Source organism: Podarcis tiliguerta (assembly GCF_965153285.1).
Source record: "Podarcis tiliguerta genome assembly, chromosome: 2".
Classification (NCBI taxonomy): Eukaryota; Metazoa; Chordata; class Lepidosauria; order Squamata; family Lacertidae; genus Podarcis; species Podarcis tiliguerta.
Genome location: NC_139535.1, coordinates 55,666,817 through 55,685,577, shown reverse-complemented (window position 1 = coordinate 55,685,577; position 18,761 = coordinate 55,666,817). Strand labels below are relative to the sequence as shown.

Genomic DNA, 18,761 nt, shown 5'->3' with positions numbered 1-18,761 from the left:
ATTACTCAGTAATGGGCAAGATCCTACCTGAAGTCTATAAGTGGTACAGCTCATAAACTCTTCAGCTGTCTGCATCTGCAGGTTGTGAGAACTAGCCCTTAAGAGGTTTTGTGCCACGAGTTGCAGTGCATAAAAATCTTAAGGTTATCCAATTGAAATGCTGGTGGTTACTCTAGCTTTTCTCTTCCACAAATTTTAATACAGGTTCACTTTAATCTTTTAAAACTAGAAACAGCGCTTAAGAAGGCATAGTGTGATTTGGAAATAAATATATATATGGTTTCTCTTACCTTGTGCAGAAGCTTTATTTATAAATTAAAACATGATGGACCCAATTCTAGCATGAAAGTATAATATTTACTGCTCAGTATTACAGGAGACTCATGAGAAGGAAAAATTGCAGCCCAAAAGGTAGATAAAAGTTTAGTAGTACCGAATAATGTGTGTTTATTTCTCTCTGTGGAAAGCAAGTGGTCTGCTAAACTGAGTGTATTGCCAACAACACAATCCTCAGAAGTAAGTCTGTTGGCTTACTCATAGCTAAATAGGTGCAGAATTGCAGTCTAACACAACTTTACCTGAGAGTAAGCCCAGTAGGACTAACTTGCAAGTAAGCATGTCTACGGTCGTGCTGCATGTTGGGTTAGGACTCAAGAAGTCACCACCATAAACTGCAGCAATTTAAACTTGAATCTTACATTCTATAAACTTTTCGATCTTGTTTTGCTGTTCTCCATTAGTAGTTTTTGATCAGTGATTGTGCATTGGGTGGCAACATGAACTAAATTTCAAAATGTAGAGGGCTGGCCTACCCTGTTTGCGAAATGCAAATTGCATGCTATGTGAAATACAAGATAAAGCAAAAGGTGTGAGCCAAGGATGGCAGTCCTAGTTCATGACTTATCTCTGTGTACACTTACATAGCATAAGTTAACTGCACTCCCATTTAACTTTCTGCTAGATCTGAGACACATACTCTTGAATGGTAATGGCCCCACCACATTTTGAAAACAGATTTTGCAACATGCTGCGAAGAATAGGTATATTTGATAAAGGATTGCAGTAATGTTTGTGGATTGCAGTAAAACGCAGGGAATGGTGCAAGATGAGCAATAAAGTATTCTTAACTAACTTTTATGAGGAAAGTATCCAGATCTTGCCTTCTGCAGAAGACAAAAGGTTAATTTGGCAAATACACAATTATAATGATTTTTATTCTGGCCAAGGGCCAAACACGCTGCATTCAGTTTAGCTTCTCCATACACCTGTTCAGAGCATTTCAGATTCCCCATTCCAAGGGCAGCTATTCCCAAAGATTTCCAGGGGTTGGGCAGTGGCAGCACTTTAGAGTAAAAATAGGTAAGATCATTCTGTTTCAGTTTCCATGTACTCACTCACAGGTCCATTCTGTTCTGTTTTTAGGAGGGGGGATTGATTGCATTTTAATAATATGCACTTCCCTGTGATATGCATTTTCTATGCATCTTTCCTATAAAACACATTTCTATATGATTTACGGTGTATCCCCCCCCCTGCTGCAATATGCATTTTTGTAAACATTTCCCCCATGAAACATGCATTTCTGCATGCACTTTTTGAAAACCAAAACTGCATCGCTAAGTGGGCAAACTGATAGCTGCATTCCAACCCACCCATAAATCCAGGGACAGCCAATCTGACACTAAAAAAACTCAAAGCAGTTTATAAAAAGAATAAAGAGGGGGGAAATAGTCTGTGTTTAGCTTATTTAAAAAGTTAAAAACAGATTACAACACCTGTAAACATTCTACGTATCTGAGTAAGCATGTCCAAACAAACATGTTTTTTAGCCGATGCCAAAAGGAGTACAGCGAATGTCCCTGGCCTGATTTAAAGTAGGCAGGGAGTTCCCAATTGTGGGTGCTGCTGCTAAAAAAAATTCTTAGAAATGCAGAATGAGTATTGTTTGGCACTTGCAACGGTGTCCGTTCCACAGATTGAAGCAGCTGAGTTAGCGCATATGGAGGAAAGCGATTTCACAAGTAAACTGTGGTTCTGAGTTGTTAAGGGTTCTATATACTAATAGTAGCACATTGAGCGTGGCCCAGTAGCAAACCTGCAGGCCTCTGAGAACAGGTGTTATATGTTGGCGGAGTCTCACTTCTGTCAGTAATTGTATTGCAGCATTCTGCACTAACTGCAGCTTCCCGATCAAGTGCAAGGGAACTCCCCCCCCCCCAATAGAGCACATTGCAGTAATCCAGACTTTCTTACTGACATTGCTTCTGTTTTTCCCTATGCACCTCCTCCTTCTTTTCTTAATCATCTTTATGTATTATTGTAAGCAACCACAGTAACTCCAGTGTTAGGAAATGCTTTGATTCACGATGATTCACTATGTGGCACTCCACCACAAAAACCATGAGATGTTACTGTACAAATTCAGTAATCCAAGTTACAGTCTCTCACATTGGTATCAAAATAATTTTTACGCAATAGCTACAGCCAGAACGAGGATGGGTACTATTTGTGTTATGCTGTGAACCTTACAGAGATAGATAAGGGATAGCCAGCTTCCTTCACCCAAGAGATTGATGCTCTCTGTTCTTGTTGTGGCCGGAGGAGGTTGATGCTAGAGGAAATGTCCATAGCTGCTCAATGACTTCATCAGGGTTCGGCAGGTGCCTCTACAGGTCCTCCTTTCCTCTAGTTTCAGCCTGATGACTCCCATGCATGTTTATGATAAAGACAGAAGGCAGTTTGGAAGAAGCAGCAGAGGCATTTTGGCCCTTACATCATCTTTCCTTCTACAGAGGGGAGAGTACTGCTATTGTAAGGGATCGAGAGAACCAGACACCATTCTGTTGCTTATGGTCTACCAGTTGCCCAGCTCAGAGATATTTACTCTTCGTTTACAACAGAGTAATCAAAGCTTAAAATGAGAACTTTGCACAATGCTATTCAGTTAAAAAAGGAAAAAGTGGAAAGTCAACAGGTGTAGCAGACAAATTTGTTAGAATGAATTCATACACCTCAATGTGCAAATATTTCAGGCACTTTACAGTTCGCCTCTATAAAAATTAGTTACCCTTATGGAAGTTGGAGCTAAAGTTAGCTCTTTTGTTACCCCCTGCTTTGAACCCCTGCTGGGTTCAGATTCATTCTTATAAATTTGTCTGTCCCTACAGGATTCCTATTTTTTTCCAGTGCTGCTTTAATCCTACCCATTGTCTATGGCTAAGCAGGGAACTCTGCTTTTCTGAGTTCCACTTATAAGCACTGGCTGCAGTGCTTCACTGTGAAGATGATATATCAGATTAGACATAAAGTCTTCTTTGGAGATCACTCATAGCTGAGTAAGATTGTCTTCGATAAACACAGTTTTAACAATGAGTCCATAAGTGACTGTGGAGGCCAATTCTGGATCCACACGTCCTTCCACAGTGGGGACATTGGTTTCTGGGCAGGAGTTGATCACATTGAGGGTTTGCCAAGCATGCCTTCCTCTTAGCATGTTTCTCCCTTGCATCCTGAGTTTGAGTGTCTTCAAAGACATAGAGTATAATACAGAGGTGCCTCGCAAGACAAAATTAATCCGTTCCACGAGTCTCTTCGTCTAGCGGTTTTTCCGTCTTGCGAAGCAACCCTATTAGCAGATTAGCGCTATTAGCGGTTTAGCGGCTATTAGCGGCTATTAAAGGCTTAAGGGATTAGCGGATTAGCTGCTAAAAGGCTATTAGCAGCTTAGCGCCTTAGAAAAAGGGGGTGGGGAGCGGGGAAAAACCTCAAGAATCGCAAGACATTTTCGTCTTGCGAAGCAAGCCCATAGAGAAATTCGTCCTGCGAAGCACCTCTGAAAACGGAAAACCCTTTCGTCTAGCGGGTTTTCCGTCTTGCGAGGCATTTGTCTTGCGGGGCACCACTGTACTGTGTTCCACATACTGATTTAGATCCAGCATTCTCATGAGCAGAACTCCATTCATGGAATGCTACTGCTAGAGGAGGAGCCCATTTTTTCCAGTTCCACCTTCCTTCCTCAACCCCCTGAAAAGCTGAACCTCTGGGACATTATGGGGACTGCATGGGGAAGGGGAAATCAGGAAATATCTTTTACCCAACTTCTTCCAGTGAGCCTTTGCAGGATCTCAGTAGTCCCTCCACAAATGGAAAAGCTTATCTATTAATGGAAAGGACACACTGGATTCAACATGTTGTAGAAATAATAATAATAATAATAATAATAATAATAATAATAATAATAATAGAAATGTACGTTGTAAATACTGTAATTCACATTTGCTGAACAGGAAAAGGGACTTCTGAGTTTTTTCTCTGGATATGTAGCCACTCTTGTTTCAGGACCAGCTTTATTTCAGAACTGCTTCCATACTGTGTTAGGAGGAGCCACCTGTTTTGCTTGTTCGCAATATTGATGTTTATTGTTTTTCAACACAGGATTCCCTTGTGGGTTTTTTTTTGTTTGTTTTTTTTTTGCAACAAGCAAAAGCTTTTAAAAGAGGAGAGAGAAAAAGATTTCCTAAGACACTTATAATGGACTCATTTGTACAATCCAGTTTGAGCGTAGGTTTAAAAAATGTTGATTTTTTTAATATAAAAAAGACAAAACTCAGAGGTTTAGGAGAGTATCCTAGAAGAAAGTCATACTACAGTTTTACAGATATGACTTAATTCCTCCTTCAACCACAATATTTCAGTCCTAGCTTCTTACCCTCAAAAGGGGTAATGCAGTTTTCCCTGCTTGACTTGCACATGGCACTGCTAGGCCAGACTGGGCACAATTTACTGCACTGAGACCCAGGCAAGAATAGCCTGCTGACACTGGGGACAAGATGTTGATGGCAGTCGTTGCAGCTCACTTGCTTTCCATAATTGGGCAGGAACCAGGTCCTTTCCCTTTGTGGGGGGACGGTTGTGGGGTTTGCATGGATTAGGATCACTGTGTGGATTCCTACTGAATAACGAGAGGTGGCACGATGGTCAGGGTATGAAAACCTGAAGGAAAGGGCTGCTTTTGAACTATTATGGCAGGAGAGGATTGCTTAAAAACTTAAATGACATAGTCAAGGAGTCTCAAGCATCTGAGCTATGCACCTCAGATTCATGTGATCATCACTTTGTTGAGGGCACTGGAAAATGGCACAGGAGCTTCAGCAGACCCTGGCCATAATGAAGGGTTCTATCCCAGCCCTTCTGATCTTCTCAGAAGACTAATCCTGAGGCTCTTTCTCCTTTTTTATCTTCTCAGTAGCTCATTCAGAGAAGAAACGCCTTAGGAAGCCAAGTAAGCGGCTTCTGGAATATGCAGAAGAATATGATCACATATTTGCACCTAAGAAAAAGAAGAGGAGCCAGGAGCCATTTCGGAAGGTGGGTATGAAACAAAAAAACAGGTATAGGCACTTGCGAGAAATTGGGAAACTGTCATATATGTTGTTTTCTTTTTTTAAGATAGGGTTTTTAAAACTAGAACTGGGATCCAACATGTGTGTATGCTTTGGGGCAGGGTAATGGAATTCCACTTCTGGCTGAGGCCCCTTCCATCACATGCAAATGCCACCTGAGAAATTGCCTCAAACTTGAGGAGTAGCTTATCAGAGGGCAGGTGGGTGATTAAACAAAGGAACCCCAAAGAACTCTGGTGCTTGTTTGGAATGCTGCAGGTGACTCTAAGGAAGGGCAGAAGCTTAGAGACTCTTGCTTTCCATGTAGACTCTCCCATGTTCAGTCCCTGGCATCTGAGAATGTCCTCTGTCTGACACCCTGGAGAGCCACTGCCAGTCGGTGTAGACCAAATTGCGCTAGATGAACCTATTGTCCAGTTCCATTCAGAGAGCAGCTTCTTATGTTCCTTCCCAAGGAGCCTAGCCATTATGAGCCAAGTTTTTTGAAACAAAAAGTACAGACATCTCAACAATTCCACCCCACTTTTATATACCTTCATGTTGTCTCGGAATGAACAAAGTGATTGAAGGATAAACAGAAGTGCCTGGCTGGGCCTTGGACTATGGCTTTGGCTCTTGCTTTTCTTTGACTTTCTTTTTTGCTCCAGATGGGTTGGTTTTGAAGCACGCACATCAGCCAGCAGGATTGTTGTTGCAAGTGTTGTAGTGGACCTTGGTTATCTGCCTCAAGAACATCATGCTTAACCTTTATGCTACAGATTCCTGTAGTACTTTGAATTACAAAGCATATAATTAAGAAATATATATATATATATATATATATATATATTCCTGGTCATGACTGAAAAAAGCAGGTTTTGCTTTATGATTTCAATTCGTCAATGTTTCTTACTTCAGTTGTGAAGAAGGGCTATACCTTGAATAGTTTTCTTTTTTAAATGAATTTTCAATAAATAAATAACTATAGCATATTTTCAACATTAGAAACATTGTATTTCATCAGTGCACATACATAACTTAACTATGGGTCATACAGCTGCCAATGAAAACAGCATCTCCATAGGCTAGTTGTCCCTAACTCCCCAATGATGTCTAGTGATTCTCACTCAGTGGTATGAAGTCATCAGACTATTCATTTTCCCAACCTTGTCAAACTGTACCCAATGACCGTCTGTTGGGCAAACACTGCATCTGATGGCATGGGCTGGTGTTACTTGGGGGGAGGGAAGCTAGACAAAGGCAATCCATTTTCAGCAGCATCACCATCACTTACACTGTGTATTTTGTAAAATAAAAACTTGGTTGTGTAGGCTTGCGTAAAATGATTTCCTAGCACAGCCAAAGATGACCAGTTTTCTTCTCCTTGTTTTCCACCTGCTGCAGAAATGTAGCCATACTTCCGAGTAGCTGTATGCTCCCCATTAGCCTTTTCTTCACGTATTGGTTGGACCAGGATCTTGAGTATTTTCTGTTTATGTCTGGCTGCTAATAGGCAAGTTCTCTAGAGAAGTCTGAAATCAAACAGGATTGCAGCACTGGCAAGCAAGCTCGTAACAAACATCTAGAAAAGAAGCCTTTGGATTCAGTTTCGTCTGCTTCTTCGTCTAAAGAGTCTCCTCCCGTTCTTGAAGCTGAGCGGTCTTTGTCAGATGAGCCCGACTCCCATGCCATGGAACCAAGATCAGAAATGCCAGTTTTGACATTGTCATCACCAAATGTTTTGGAAGGTGCTGCTGCTGCTTCTCCTTTGCAGGGAGAGAGACAGTTAATGAAGTCAGGTAAGACTTGTGTATCATTAGCATCTTCACCAGAAATAAGCTCTAGTTACTGGAAACAAAACAGGTGTCTTGTTCCTTGGCCCTTGATTCCTATTTCCTGATTCTAGTCTCAATTAACTTTATACTACACTGTACTGTACTATACTATACTATACTATACTATGTTTAAATGTTTCTTTGATTGTCCTTGAATCTTGCCACCACACTTGCTATCCTCTCCGGCCACACACTTTGAGAACCACACACAATATGTCATTGCTCTTTGGTTTGGACCTGAAGCTTTTGGTGCTGTCTCTCACAAGGATGGGGGGTGGGGGAATAATAAATGATACTGAAGTTTTTGTTCCTCGTGAGATCTAAATAGCAAAAAGGAGGATTTATTATTATTAAATAAATAAACTACAGGTCTTTAGACTTCCAAGCTCCTGATGTCGTAGATCTCAAAGTGGCTTATTACACTAAAAATATACAAAGCCAAGACAAAACCGCAAAATTTTAGACCTCAAAACTTAAAATTGTAAGCCGCAAGAATTTTCAACCTCAGAAAATTAAAACGAGTTAGCTATAGTTGGGGCTTGCTGGGTTCTACATGTTTCTTAAGTTGTGGTGCCCAGAATTGGACACAGTATTCCAGGTGTGGTCTGACCAAGACAGAATAGAGTGGTACTATTACTTCCCTTGACCCGGACACTATACTTCTGTTGATGCAGCCTGTAATAGCATTAGGAGTTTTTTTTGCTGCTGCATCATACTGTTGACTCATGTAAAGCTTGTGATCCACCAAGACCCCTAGATTCTTTTCATATGTACTTCTAGTAAGCCAGGTGCCCCCCATCCTATATTTGTACATCTGGTTCTTCTTACATTTGTCCCTACTGAAAATCATTTTGTTAGCTTGCGAACGGTTCTCTGATCTGTTAAGGTAATTTTGAATTCTGATTCTGTCTTCTGTGGCATTAGCTACCCCTCCCAGTTTTGTTATTTCTTAGTTTTGGGCAGAGGAGGTACAACAAGCAGTACTGGTGTTTATTATACTGATTCTTACTTGGTGCTGATAAAACTAGTTTGTTTCTAGTGAGAAACATTCATTTTTATTGTAGGGAGTTTTGAGAGTAAGCGCCAGAGGAAACCAACAAAAAAGCTGTTGGAATCCAATGATTTGGATACTGCATTCATACCAAAGAGAGAGTGGACTTCCATAAAGAAGGTAAGTTCCTTTCTTCTGCTTCAAATGTTACCAAAGATCTGCTATGCTCCTGAATGTAAAATTATTTCATCTGCACAGAGTTTTGATCGGCTTTCATTTGGTTAAGGGTACCTAATAGAAGCACTCAGTAAAAAATAATACAGTGGTACCTTGGGTTAAGTACTTAATTCGTTCTGGAGTTCCATTCTTAACCTGAAACTGTTCTTAACCTGAAGCACCACTTTAGCTAATGGGGCTTCCCGCTGCCACCACGCCGCCAGAGCACGATTTCTGTTCTCATCCTGAAGCAAAGTTCTTAACCTGAGGTAATATTTCTGGTTAGTGGAGTCTGTAACCTGAAGCGTATGCAACCTGAAGCGTATGCAACCTGAAGTGTATGTAACCCGAGGTACCACTGTAGTGATAATCAGAGCTCAGCCTATAAAGTTCTTGTTGCACTTTCTTTTCAAAAAGGTGTCATTGTCCAAACTGAGCGAACATTAGGCCCGTAAGCCTTTGAATCTGTGGCTCTTTTACAGTGACCAGAGTCATGCTGTCAAACATATGCACATATCTCATTATTTTCAGTTGGGAGTCTGTAGGAGTTCTTTTCACTAGAGAGTGCACTCTTTCAACAAACTGATACTGGATTGGCTGGCTGTGAAGAGAATAAAGCCTCTGATGTACAAAATATCTCTCTGTGTGAGCACGCATGTGTTTTAAAGCAGCATTTCCCAACCTTGGGCCTCCAGCTGTTTTTGGACTACAACTCCCATAATCCTCAACTAGCAAGACCAATGGTCAGGGATGATGGGAATTGTAGCTCGAAAACAGCTGGAGGCCCAAGGTTGGGAAACACTGTTTTAAAGTAACGTAAGCACCTGCTGGAACTCTAAACCAGGACTTCTCTCCAAAAACATTTCCTGTGCTAGAGATCAGGCCTTTTCTATAGGAAATTATGGTTATGGTCCCCTTTGCTAAAATGTATCCAAACAGAGTCCTTAGAAGATATTTTCATTTATAGTCATACCTTGGAAGTCAAACGGAATCTGTTCCGGAAGTCCGTTCGACTTCCAAAACATTCGAAAACCAAACCACAGCTTTTGATTGGCTGTAGGAAGCTCTTGCAGCCAATCAGAAGCCCCGTTGGACGTTCGCATTCCAAAAAAAAACATTTGCAAACCGGAACAATCACTTCCGGGTTTGCAGCGTTGGTAATTCAGGACTCAATTTCAGTTTGTTCTGTAACACCTATTGTGATAGGGAGAACCATAGAATGTTTATTCTACATTTTATGAAAAATGAATTCAACTTGCTTTTCTTTTTGTAAAACTATTAAAACAACCACATCCAATATGAAAATGCAATAATCATTTGAAGCATTTATGTCCTATCTTTCTGTCAGGGCAGCTCACAATAACAAAAGTTAATCCATCTGTTGATAAAAATTAAACAGTAACAATAAAACCAGCCACACACACACAAAAGAAGAATTTTGCAGCAGAGCAGACAATAAGAGCAAAACCTGTTCATTAAAGGAAAAAGCCAAATTTTGACTGCAAAAAAATCACAGAATTGTTGATTTGGAAGAAACTCCCAACAGTTGCCTAGTCCAAACCCTTTCAACACAGGAATCATGGCTAAAGAATCCCTGACAGATGGCCATTCAACCTTTGTTTTAAAATCCTCCAATGCTTGTCTGCATGCAAGAAGCAAAGAATGATGTACCCAGCAATCTGTGGTGCCTCAGGTGCTGAGAAAAACTCCTGAAAAGTAAAGTAGGTGGTCCTTGGTATATTACGATTCCAAACCATTTAGTTAAATCTATTTTTGTGAACTGCCCTGAGATCTACGGATGAAGGGTAGTAGACAAAATTAAATAAATAAATCTAAATAAATAAATAATAAAGTGAAGCCAAAGGCATTTGGCATTACTATTACTATAATTAATTATAGTAATAGTAATGCCATATGTCTGTGGCTTCACTTTATTTTCTTTTGCTGCTGCCTTCATGATAATTCATTAAATATATGATTATATTGCTGTAAGCTGCCTTGTGAATTGTAAAAATGAAAAGGAAGGGTCTGAATATTTTGAACTGTGAAAACGGTATAATATGCTGCATTTAGTGGAGGCCCCTCTAGATTTGTTAGTCTCTTACTGTTTTTGTGAAAGTTATGATTTTTCTTCTGCTTCAGCTGTGCAGAAAGATTCTTCAACAATTATAACTAAGTAAATATGATTCTTCCTACTTCTTGCTACCCAGAGGTTCAGACACTGGGCAATCACCTCCCCATCCTTCTGATTATGGAAATTTGAGATGCTTCTTCTTGTTGTTGTTGTTTGTCAATATGTTGAAGGTAGAATTGCCATCGATATGTGGCCAGGGAAACACATCTCGTTGTTGGCGTGCGAATTTGCTTGGTAAATTGTCCCTGTTGCTTGTTCGCAGTGTTCTGAGGCTGGTCCTTTGGATACTGAAATGTCTGAGGTGTACTCCACATCTCAGCTTCTGGACGCTGGTGAAGGTAGGTGGTGCTCCTGTTCTGTAGCATGAAGCTGGCAGTTTCCTGTGAGTGAACATTAATAATAAGCTAAGCAAGATTCTTCCGTCAGGTTATATAATCATCAGCCCATTGCAGTGTAAGCAGATATTTCCACATAGAGACCAAGTCATAAATGAACTGGGTCCAGATCAAAAAGAAGGAATTGCATCTTGGTATAATAATAATAATAATAATAATAATAATAATAATAATAATAATGGTAATAATATATTATTTATACCCTGCCCATTTGGCTGGGTTTCCCCAGCCACTCTGGGCGGCTTCCAACCAAATATTAAAAAGAAAACAGCATCAAACATTAAAAACTTCCCTAAACAGTTGTCTTTTAAAAGTAAAATAGTTGCTTATTGTCTTGACATCGGCTGGGAGGGCATTCCACAGGGCAGGCGCCACTACCAAGAAGGCCCTCTGCCTGCTTCCCTGTAACATCACTTCTCACAGTGAAGGAACCACCAGAAGGCCATCGGCGCTGGACCTCAGTGTCTGGGCTGGACGATGGGGGTGGAGACACTCCTTCAGGTATACAGGACCGAGGCCGCTTAGGGCTTTATTAGTCAGAGTCAATTTAAAAAGGAAAACATACTGGAATTTGTGGCAGCAGTGAGTGTAGTGATGGACTCAGGAGCACTCCAAAGATGAAAAAGGTGTGTGGGGTGGATCTGGCCAGAAATCTGTTCAGACAACAGCAGAGTGATAAGAAACAACGTGAGACTCAAAGGTGTCCTTCGGCTTGCCTTTCTGAATTTTCAGTGCTCACCAACCACATTTTTCTTCATGATCATGAGGATGAGAAACTAGCTGTTAACCAAGGTGGCTTCTTAGACGCCAGTAACTCTGCTGTATGGTGTTCAAAGGGATACCTGGAACCACCCTGTTTATCAACTCGCTGGTACTTTCTTCCAACTTGTGGCATTTGGGTAATATGGAACAAGGGTGACTTTGTCTTATTTTTGTGAAAATATACTCAACACAATATGAATTTTCATTCTAAACTGTGTAGTCCTCAGAGGTTTGCAGACATTTATCTGGAATTGAATTACGGGTTAAGAATGGGTATGGTGTGTCCTACTCATCAGTGCTGAATTTTGGGGTTTAAAATTTGAGGGCCATAGTTGTCAGAATTACCTTAGGGTGCAGTTATTTGCTTACAGTCTTGAAACATCTTCCTTGCTGCAGCTCCTGAAAAGGTTCCAGCCAAACAGAGAAGGCGAAAGCGGCAACGACGTACTTTTGCCTCAGCGCCATACAAGAAGGAAAAGGGTGAAGATGTACTGGGAGAAAATGCAAACTCTGAGGTACTTCTGGGCTTTGGATTCTGTAAAAGGATACATGTATGACGTCTTTTTGAAGTAGCATTATATTAAAGAAATGCATAAAACTATTGACTGTGTTGTAAAAGAAGGTATAAAAGACTTAGCAGCAAACCAAGGCAGGACTGTATTGTGTATAAACTAGTGGCTCATGTTTAAAAGATTTGCGTTAACCTAAGTATTCATACACACATACATTTCTGTGCCGCTAAACCAAGAAAAATGTATTCATACATACAAACAACAATTACAGGAACTTGTTCTCACAATGTGTGTAAGGCCTGGAAAAACTCGCCGCAGCTACAAGCTGAATGTCACACCAACTGCCCTGAAACCCTTCAGAAAAAAACCTCCCCTATTGAGAAAGTGGTGTATATAAAATCAAAAGTAAAAACATAAAAAGGCAAAGTTCAGAAGCACATAAAACCCAGTTTTAGGGATATTGTTGTGATACTTACATGGTTGGGAGTCCATTTTAGATTACAGTATACTGAAATTCACTGGACAGTCGGCTTTAACATTTGAAACAGTATATTCTAAAGCATGTTTCTGTCATAGGCTTCCAATTTTACAATACTATATTTCCATTCACATACAGGATGTGGAAATGAAAGCTACATGCTTTGTATTTCACATACTGTGTTCTTTCCACAAGACCTAGTATGAAATTGCTTTTCTGCTCTGTGACACTTTCATGGAATAGAAATATATGCTCTTTTTCTCTGAAACCAGTATGCTACAGTCTTCTTGAACATCCACGAGTTGTTTGAAAGTACACGCCCACAACTTTTTCTTGGTTTAGCACTGACAGGGGGGTTTCTGTACATCAAGGTTTTATATATTTATTTAGTGGTTACGTTTATAACCCATCCTTTTCTCACAGTGACCAACGTGTTCATATGAGCGGAAGAGTTGCACCTGCTTCTCTTAACACAGTCATTTCCAATTGTCCATTTGCATCTCATTATATAGTCTACACTGTTTGCTGAAGACACACTTCTGTACCCTGCCCTTTGACAGCTGAACATTTGTGTGATATTTGTGAGACCACCCCTGTTATTCTTTGGTTTGTTTCGAGTTGCTGTATTTGATTTTGAATGATTTTATGCTTGCAACCCGTCATGGGATCTTGTGAAGGGGGGGTATGAAATATAATAAATCAATAGCACTGTGTGTCGGATACTGAGGTTGCGCCCTGGAGACAGTGTGGTGTAGTGGTTAGCGGTTGGAGCAAGACCTGGGAGACGGGGCTTCTAGTCCCCACCCATGAAGCTCACTGGGTGACTTTGGGCAAGTCGCTGTCTCTCAAATCTACCCAACCTCTCAGGGTTGTTGTGAGGATAAAATGGAGATGGGGAAAACCATGTAGGCCACCTCCTGAGCAACTTGGAGGAAGGGCAGGATATAAATGTAATGAATAAATAATGGTTGTGGAGACTCCCAACATAGGTGTTTAGGAAGTGTACTGCCACAGGGCAGCAAAATAGTCATAGCCATGTGTTTTTATTAAAGTTCAGAATGTTTCTTTCCCTCAGTGAAACCTTAAAAGTGGAGAAGTGTGAGGAGAGTTAGCGCCACAGCATGAGGCATCTTCTGCAGGCAGAGTGATTAGGGCTAGAGGCGTTGCATGCAGCTCAGCAAGCAGGTTGGCAGAACATCCCTATGTATTGTACCCAAACTATAAGAGCAGCCCAGAGGAGGGGGTAAATGAAAGAGAGAATCTGACTGATCACAGTCTTTCCTTTTTTTAAAAGGGAGATAGGACTAATCATGGAACAGCTGGAAGTCCCAAGGAGACTATTGAGGAAGGGTCTGAAAATGACCATGGAGTGCCTTCATCCAAACGGATGCAGGGGGAGCGAGGAGGAGGAGCTGCTCTCAAGGAGAACGTGTGTCAGGTAAAAGTTTGAAGTGCTTTGCTTGAATTCTGGTAATTGTGAAGATGGCTTGAAGCAGCCAGACTACTTGGGGACAGGCCATGTTAGCAGGAACCAGATCTTTGCAGAGCTTGCATCCAATGCTTTTTTAAACTCTTGAGGGGTTGTTTTTTAATTTTGACATGAGGGCTTTCTGTCTACAATCCTTATTTTGTGTGCAGTCCCAGAGCCATTTTGGGTAGACAGGAAGTGTGGGGGGTACAGGATTGCAAAAGTGTGTTTAAAACGTGTCTTGTAAGGAGCTTCTGAAGTAGTGTAAATCACTCAAAGTTCTAATGTTTGAGCCAAACAATGAGACCACAGCAGCTGTTGCTGAAAAGTACTTCTGAAAATGTGTTAGCTGTGGTTTAGTAGGTAGGCATAAACTAGGATTGCCTACTCCCACCTCTTTAATTTCAGCCCTTGACCACACATTGTTCAATTCCTTTGCAGATCTGTGAGAAGCCAGGTGAATTGCTGCTCTGTGAAGCCCAGTGCTGTGGCGCTTTCCACCTGCAGTGCCTCGGGCTCTCTGAAATGCCGAAGGGCAAGTTTATCTGCACTGAGTGTTCCACAGGTACGAAACTGAACTCACTGATGGTGTGGCGAGCTCTCGGGTTGCTTTCAAATGTTGGAGCTTCTTGAAAACAAATGGCTTTGCAGCATGGAGCAGAATGGCTCTGCTGTCTACCAGGCTGGAGCAATCCTGATCTTGTACAGTGGTGCCCCGCAAGACGAATGGCTCGTAAGACGGAAAACCCGCTAGACGAAAGGGTTTTCCGTTTTGGAGGTGCTTCGCAGGACGAATTTCTCTATGGGCTTGCTTCGCAAGACGAAAATGTCTTGCGATTCCTGGGGGTTTTTTTTCTGCTCCCCACCCCCTTTTTCTAAGGCACTAAGATGCTAATAGCCTTTTAGCAGCTAATCCGCTAATCCCTTAAGCCTTTAATAGCCGCTAATAGCCGCTAAACCGCTAATAGCGCTAATCCGCTAATGGGCTTGCTTCGCAAGACGAAAAAACCGCTAGACGAAGAGACTCACGGAACGGATTCTTTTCGTCTTGCGAGGCACCACTGTATGTTGTTGCCTCCAGCCATGGTGACTGCTTGTAACTATATTTTTATTTTTTGGCTCTGCTGCTGTTCAGGACTCTTGCAGCTGCTGTACTTTGATTGTGTTTCTTCTACTTTGCTGCCCTCTCCTATTAGGGGTCCACACATGTTTTGTATGCAAGAACAGTGGAGAAAACGTCAAGCGGTGCTTGCTTCCCTTGTGTGGGAAGTACTATCATGAAGAGTGCATACAGAAGTACCCTCCCACAGTCATGCAGAACAAGGGCTTTCGCTGCTCACTGCACATCTGCATGACTTGCCATGCAGCCAACCCAGCAAATGTCTCCGCATCTAAAGGTACAGTAACCTTTCCTTGTGCCCAGAATGGAAGTGCATTTCTACATTCATTTTAATTCATTGGTGTTTCCCCCCTATGCTTGGATATTTTAAAGGTGGGGTTGGTGTCTAAAACTTGAATCTTAATAAATGATTTTCCCCCAGATTTTATTATTATTAAGAAAATGTAATTCCAATATATTTCTCTGCTAGGTCGCTTGATGCGCTGTGTCCGATGTCCTGTTGCATACCACTCGAATGATTTCTGCCTCGCTGCTGGGACTGTGATCCTTGCTTCCAACAGCATGATTTGCCCAAATCATTTTAGCCCTCGAAGGGGCTGCAGAAACCATGAGCATGTAAATGTCAGCTGGTGCTTTGTTTGTTCAGAAGGTAAGGCGCTTTGTGCTGGGCCTGGTACGTTATGAGTGTTGCCATGTTTTGAATGAGTACAAGCATAGGAGGATGTTGTTGAGGAAGTGAGGGGGCAGCCTAATCTAGCAGCTCTTTACCACAACATGATACAATGATCACGATGCTGTCCTTTGTCTAAGTGAAACATATTGCCGGACTGAGGTATACAGTCAGGATCATCTCTGGGCGTCCCTACTTTGGACTTAAGGGAGAGGGAAGCAGCCAAAAGAAGGCAATGGGCCTTCCATAGAATGCAGTACAGTGGTACCTCGGGTTAAGAACTTAATTTGTTCTGGAGGTCCTTTCTTAACCTGAAACTGTTCTTAACCTGAGGTACTACTTTAGCTAATGGGGCCTCCCGCTGCTGCCGCACTGCCACCACGTGATTTCTGTTCTCATCCTGAGGCAAGGTTCTTAACCCAAGGTACTATTTCTGGGTTAGCGGAGTCTGCAATCTGAAGTGTCTGTAACCCGAGGTACCACTGTATCTAAAGGCAGTGGTCATGTTAGTGGGATGGGCCACAAGTCATAAAGCCACTGAAACAAAATGTAATATATATGTTTGCTAAGCTTGCTGACATAGCAGGGACAGCAAATGAGACCGAATATGGGGCTGAAGCCCTTCTTCCATAGAGCTTAGGGCCGTATACGTGGTTGACTTCCCCCTTTTCACCATCCCCCTTTCTGTGAGCGAAGACTGGCCTAACTGCCTCCTTGTCATGTATAACACCTCAGATGAAGTAGTGGAAAAAAGTAAATGTTGTGGCAAGTAGATACAATTGGGTTTAGCACTGACATATTGCATTGGCTTTGACACAGTTGAGACCTTTACAATAAAATTGATACCTGGGGGGGTGAAGTTAACCTTATTCTGGAGACCAGCACAACCCTCTTTTGACCCATTTTCCATTTAAAGAACTGAAGTGGGAGTTGAGGTCTGGATAGGATGAACTCCCCTTTTAATGTGATACTGTTCATGGGTGTTCCTGTGGTTCTGTCCCTGACATGCCTGCCTTTCTTTCTCACAGGTGGAAGCCTTCTGTGCTGTGAATCCTGCCCTGCCGCATTCCACAGGGAGTGTCTGAACATTGACATGCCAGAGGGGAGCTGGTACTGTAACGACTGCAAAGCTGGCAAGAAGCCACACTACAAGGAGGTGGTCTGGGTTAAAGTGGGACGTTACAGGTGAGAGTGAAAGAAGGCAAATTCTGTTATATTTAAAAGATTTCAGTTGTCTCTTGTGAAAGCTTGTTGCTACTGCTCATTTTTGCTTTGCTAATGTTGTTAATACAGTGCTACCTCAGGTTAAGAACTTAATTCGTTCTGGAGGTCTGTTCTTAACCTGAGGTACAACTTTAGCTAATGGGGCCTCCTGCTGCCGCCACACGATTTCTGTTTTCATCCTGAAACAAAGTTGTTAACCTGAGGTACTATTTCTGGGTTAGAGGAGTCTGTAACCTGAAGCGTCTGTAACCCAAGGTACTACTGTATTCACAATGTCAGGAGGGGACCGCTCCTCACCTTTATGTGTATTCTTACCAGCATGGCTGCTGCTGCCCTTACAGTTGTTTCCACAATGCTAATAGAATATGCAAAGTCTTCTACTAATGTGGGTTCCTGTTATGCCATGGTTAGGTTAGCAAACGCGCACGCGCGCACACACACACACACACACAAATTATTCATCTCCAAAGGAGTGGATCTAGGAAACAGACATTCCAGAAATTTATCCATGGGCTCATCTGTTTTTCTTGCCTTTGTTCATTTCCAGGTGGTGGCCAGCTGAGATTTGCCACCCTAGGACCATCCCTGTCAACATCCAGAAAATGAAGCATGTCATCGGTGAATTTCCTGTGCTTTTTTTCGGATCAAATGATTACCTTTGGACCCACCAAGCTCGAGTATTTCCCTATATGGAAGGAGATGTGAGCAGCAAGGACAAGATGGCAAAGGGAGTTGATGGCATTTACAAGAAGGGTAACCCATTTTCTTTTACTCTAATGTAACCATGAAAGTTAGCAATGAATCCCATCTTTTTCTGTGTTCTCAGGGAAATAAGATGCTGCATTAGGAAAAAAAGAATAGATTCTGGCATCATTATACTTCAGAAATAGCCCTGGCTAGAATTATAGATTGAGCAACTTTGGTTTGTCATGATGTCTGAATTGAGGAACAGTGGTTTGTGAGTGGTCGGCACACCAGAATTGGAAGCTGTGGTTTGAAATAGGTTTGCAAACCATAGTTTCTGCTAAGCAAACAAACTATAGTTATAACTATTGCTTTGCCTCCAAAGGCCACTGGGCCTAGACGCAGAAGCACTAAGCAGACAAGTAGTTCTAAACTATACTTTGTCCATCCAGAACCTCAAACTGTGGGTGCATTTGCATGTAATGGTAAACAATGTTTAATTCTTTACCATGAGTGTGCAGCTTGCTCCCCATTTTCCCCCTTCTGCTAGTGAGCAGGAGCAACAAACCACAACTCTTGGCGTACATGGTTGAAACATAACACTAAATCAGGGATTATAGTTTGTTGTTCCACTTGCTACTGGATGGAATAAAGTGGGAGCGATTTCCATATTCCTGGTGAACTATTAGCTGTGGTTTACTGTGACATACAAATTGAGCTAAAGTGTGTTGAGAGGCCGGAACTGAGTCCCTGTTGTTGTTTTTAATCTTTCCTGAAGTGAAATTTCTTGATGTAAGAACTCAGCAAGGAGTAGATGGGGATTGGTGTCTATCTAGCTTTAAGATGTAGGGATAAAACAAATTTTCAAGAAGCTTAAGTTACACAAAACAA

General features: G+C 41.7%; 1 protein-coding gene across 30 annotated transcripts in view; it reads left to right on the top strand.

Annotated features, from left to right (window-relative positions):
• NSD1 (nuclear receptor binding SET domain protein 1) overlaps nt 1–18,761 on the top strand; it is a 61,983-nt gene that overhangs the window by 29,608 nt on the left and 13,614 nt on the right. For 26 of the 30 annotated variants that reach the window (XM_083422265.1, XM_083422267.1, XM_083422261.1 and 23 more), the window contains 11 exons: nt 5,246–5,367; nt 6,895–7,180; nt 8,281–8,387; nt 10,820–10,895; nt 12,111–12,229; nt 13,999–14,142; nt 14,614–14,737; nt 15,369–15,569; nt 15,762–15,941; nt 16,991–17,147; nt 17,734–17,939. In XM_083422265.1, the coding sequence (XP_083278391.1) occupies nt 5,246–5,367; nt 6,895–7,180; nt 8,281–8,387; nt 10,820–10,895; nt 12,111–12,229; nt 13,999–14,142; nt 14,614–14,737; nt 15,369–15,569; nt 15,762–15,941; nt 16,991–17,147; nt 17,734–17,939 (1,722 nt within the window). The remainder of the gene's footprint in view (nt 1–5,245; nt 5,368–6,894; nt 7,181–8,280; nt 8,388–10,819; nt 10,896–12,110; nt 12,230–13,998; nt 14,143–14,613; nt 14,738–15,368; nt 15,570–15,761; nt 15,942–16,990; nt 17,148–17,733; nt 17,940–18,761) is intronic. The other 4 variants (XM_083422264.1, XM_083422272.1, XM_083422257.1 and 1 more) reach the window with 1 other exon arrangement.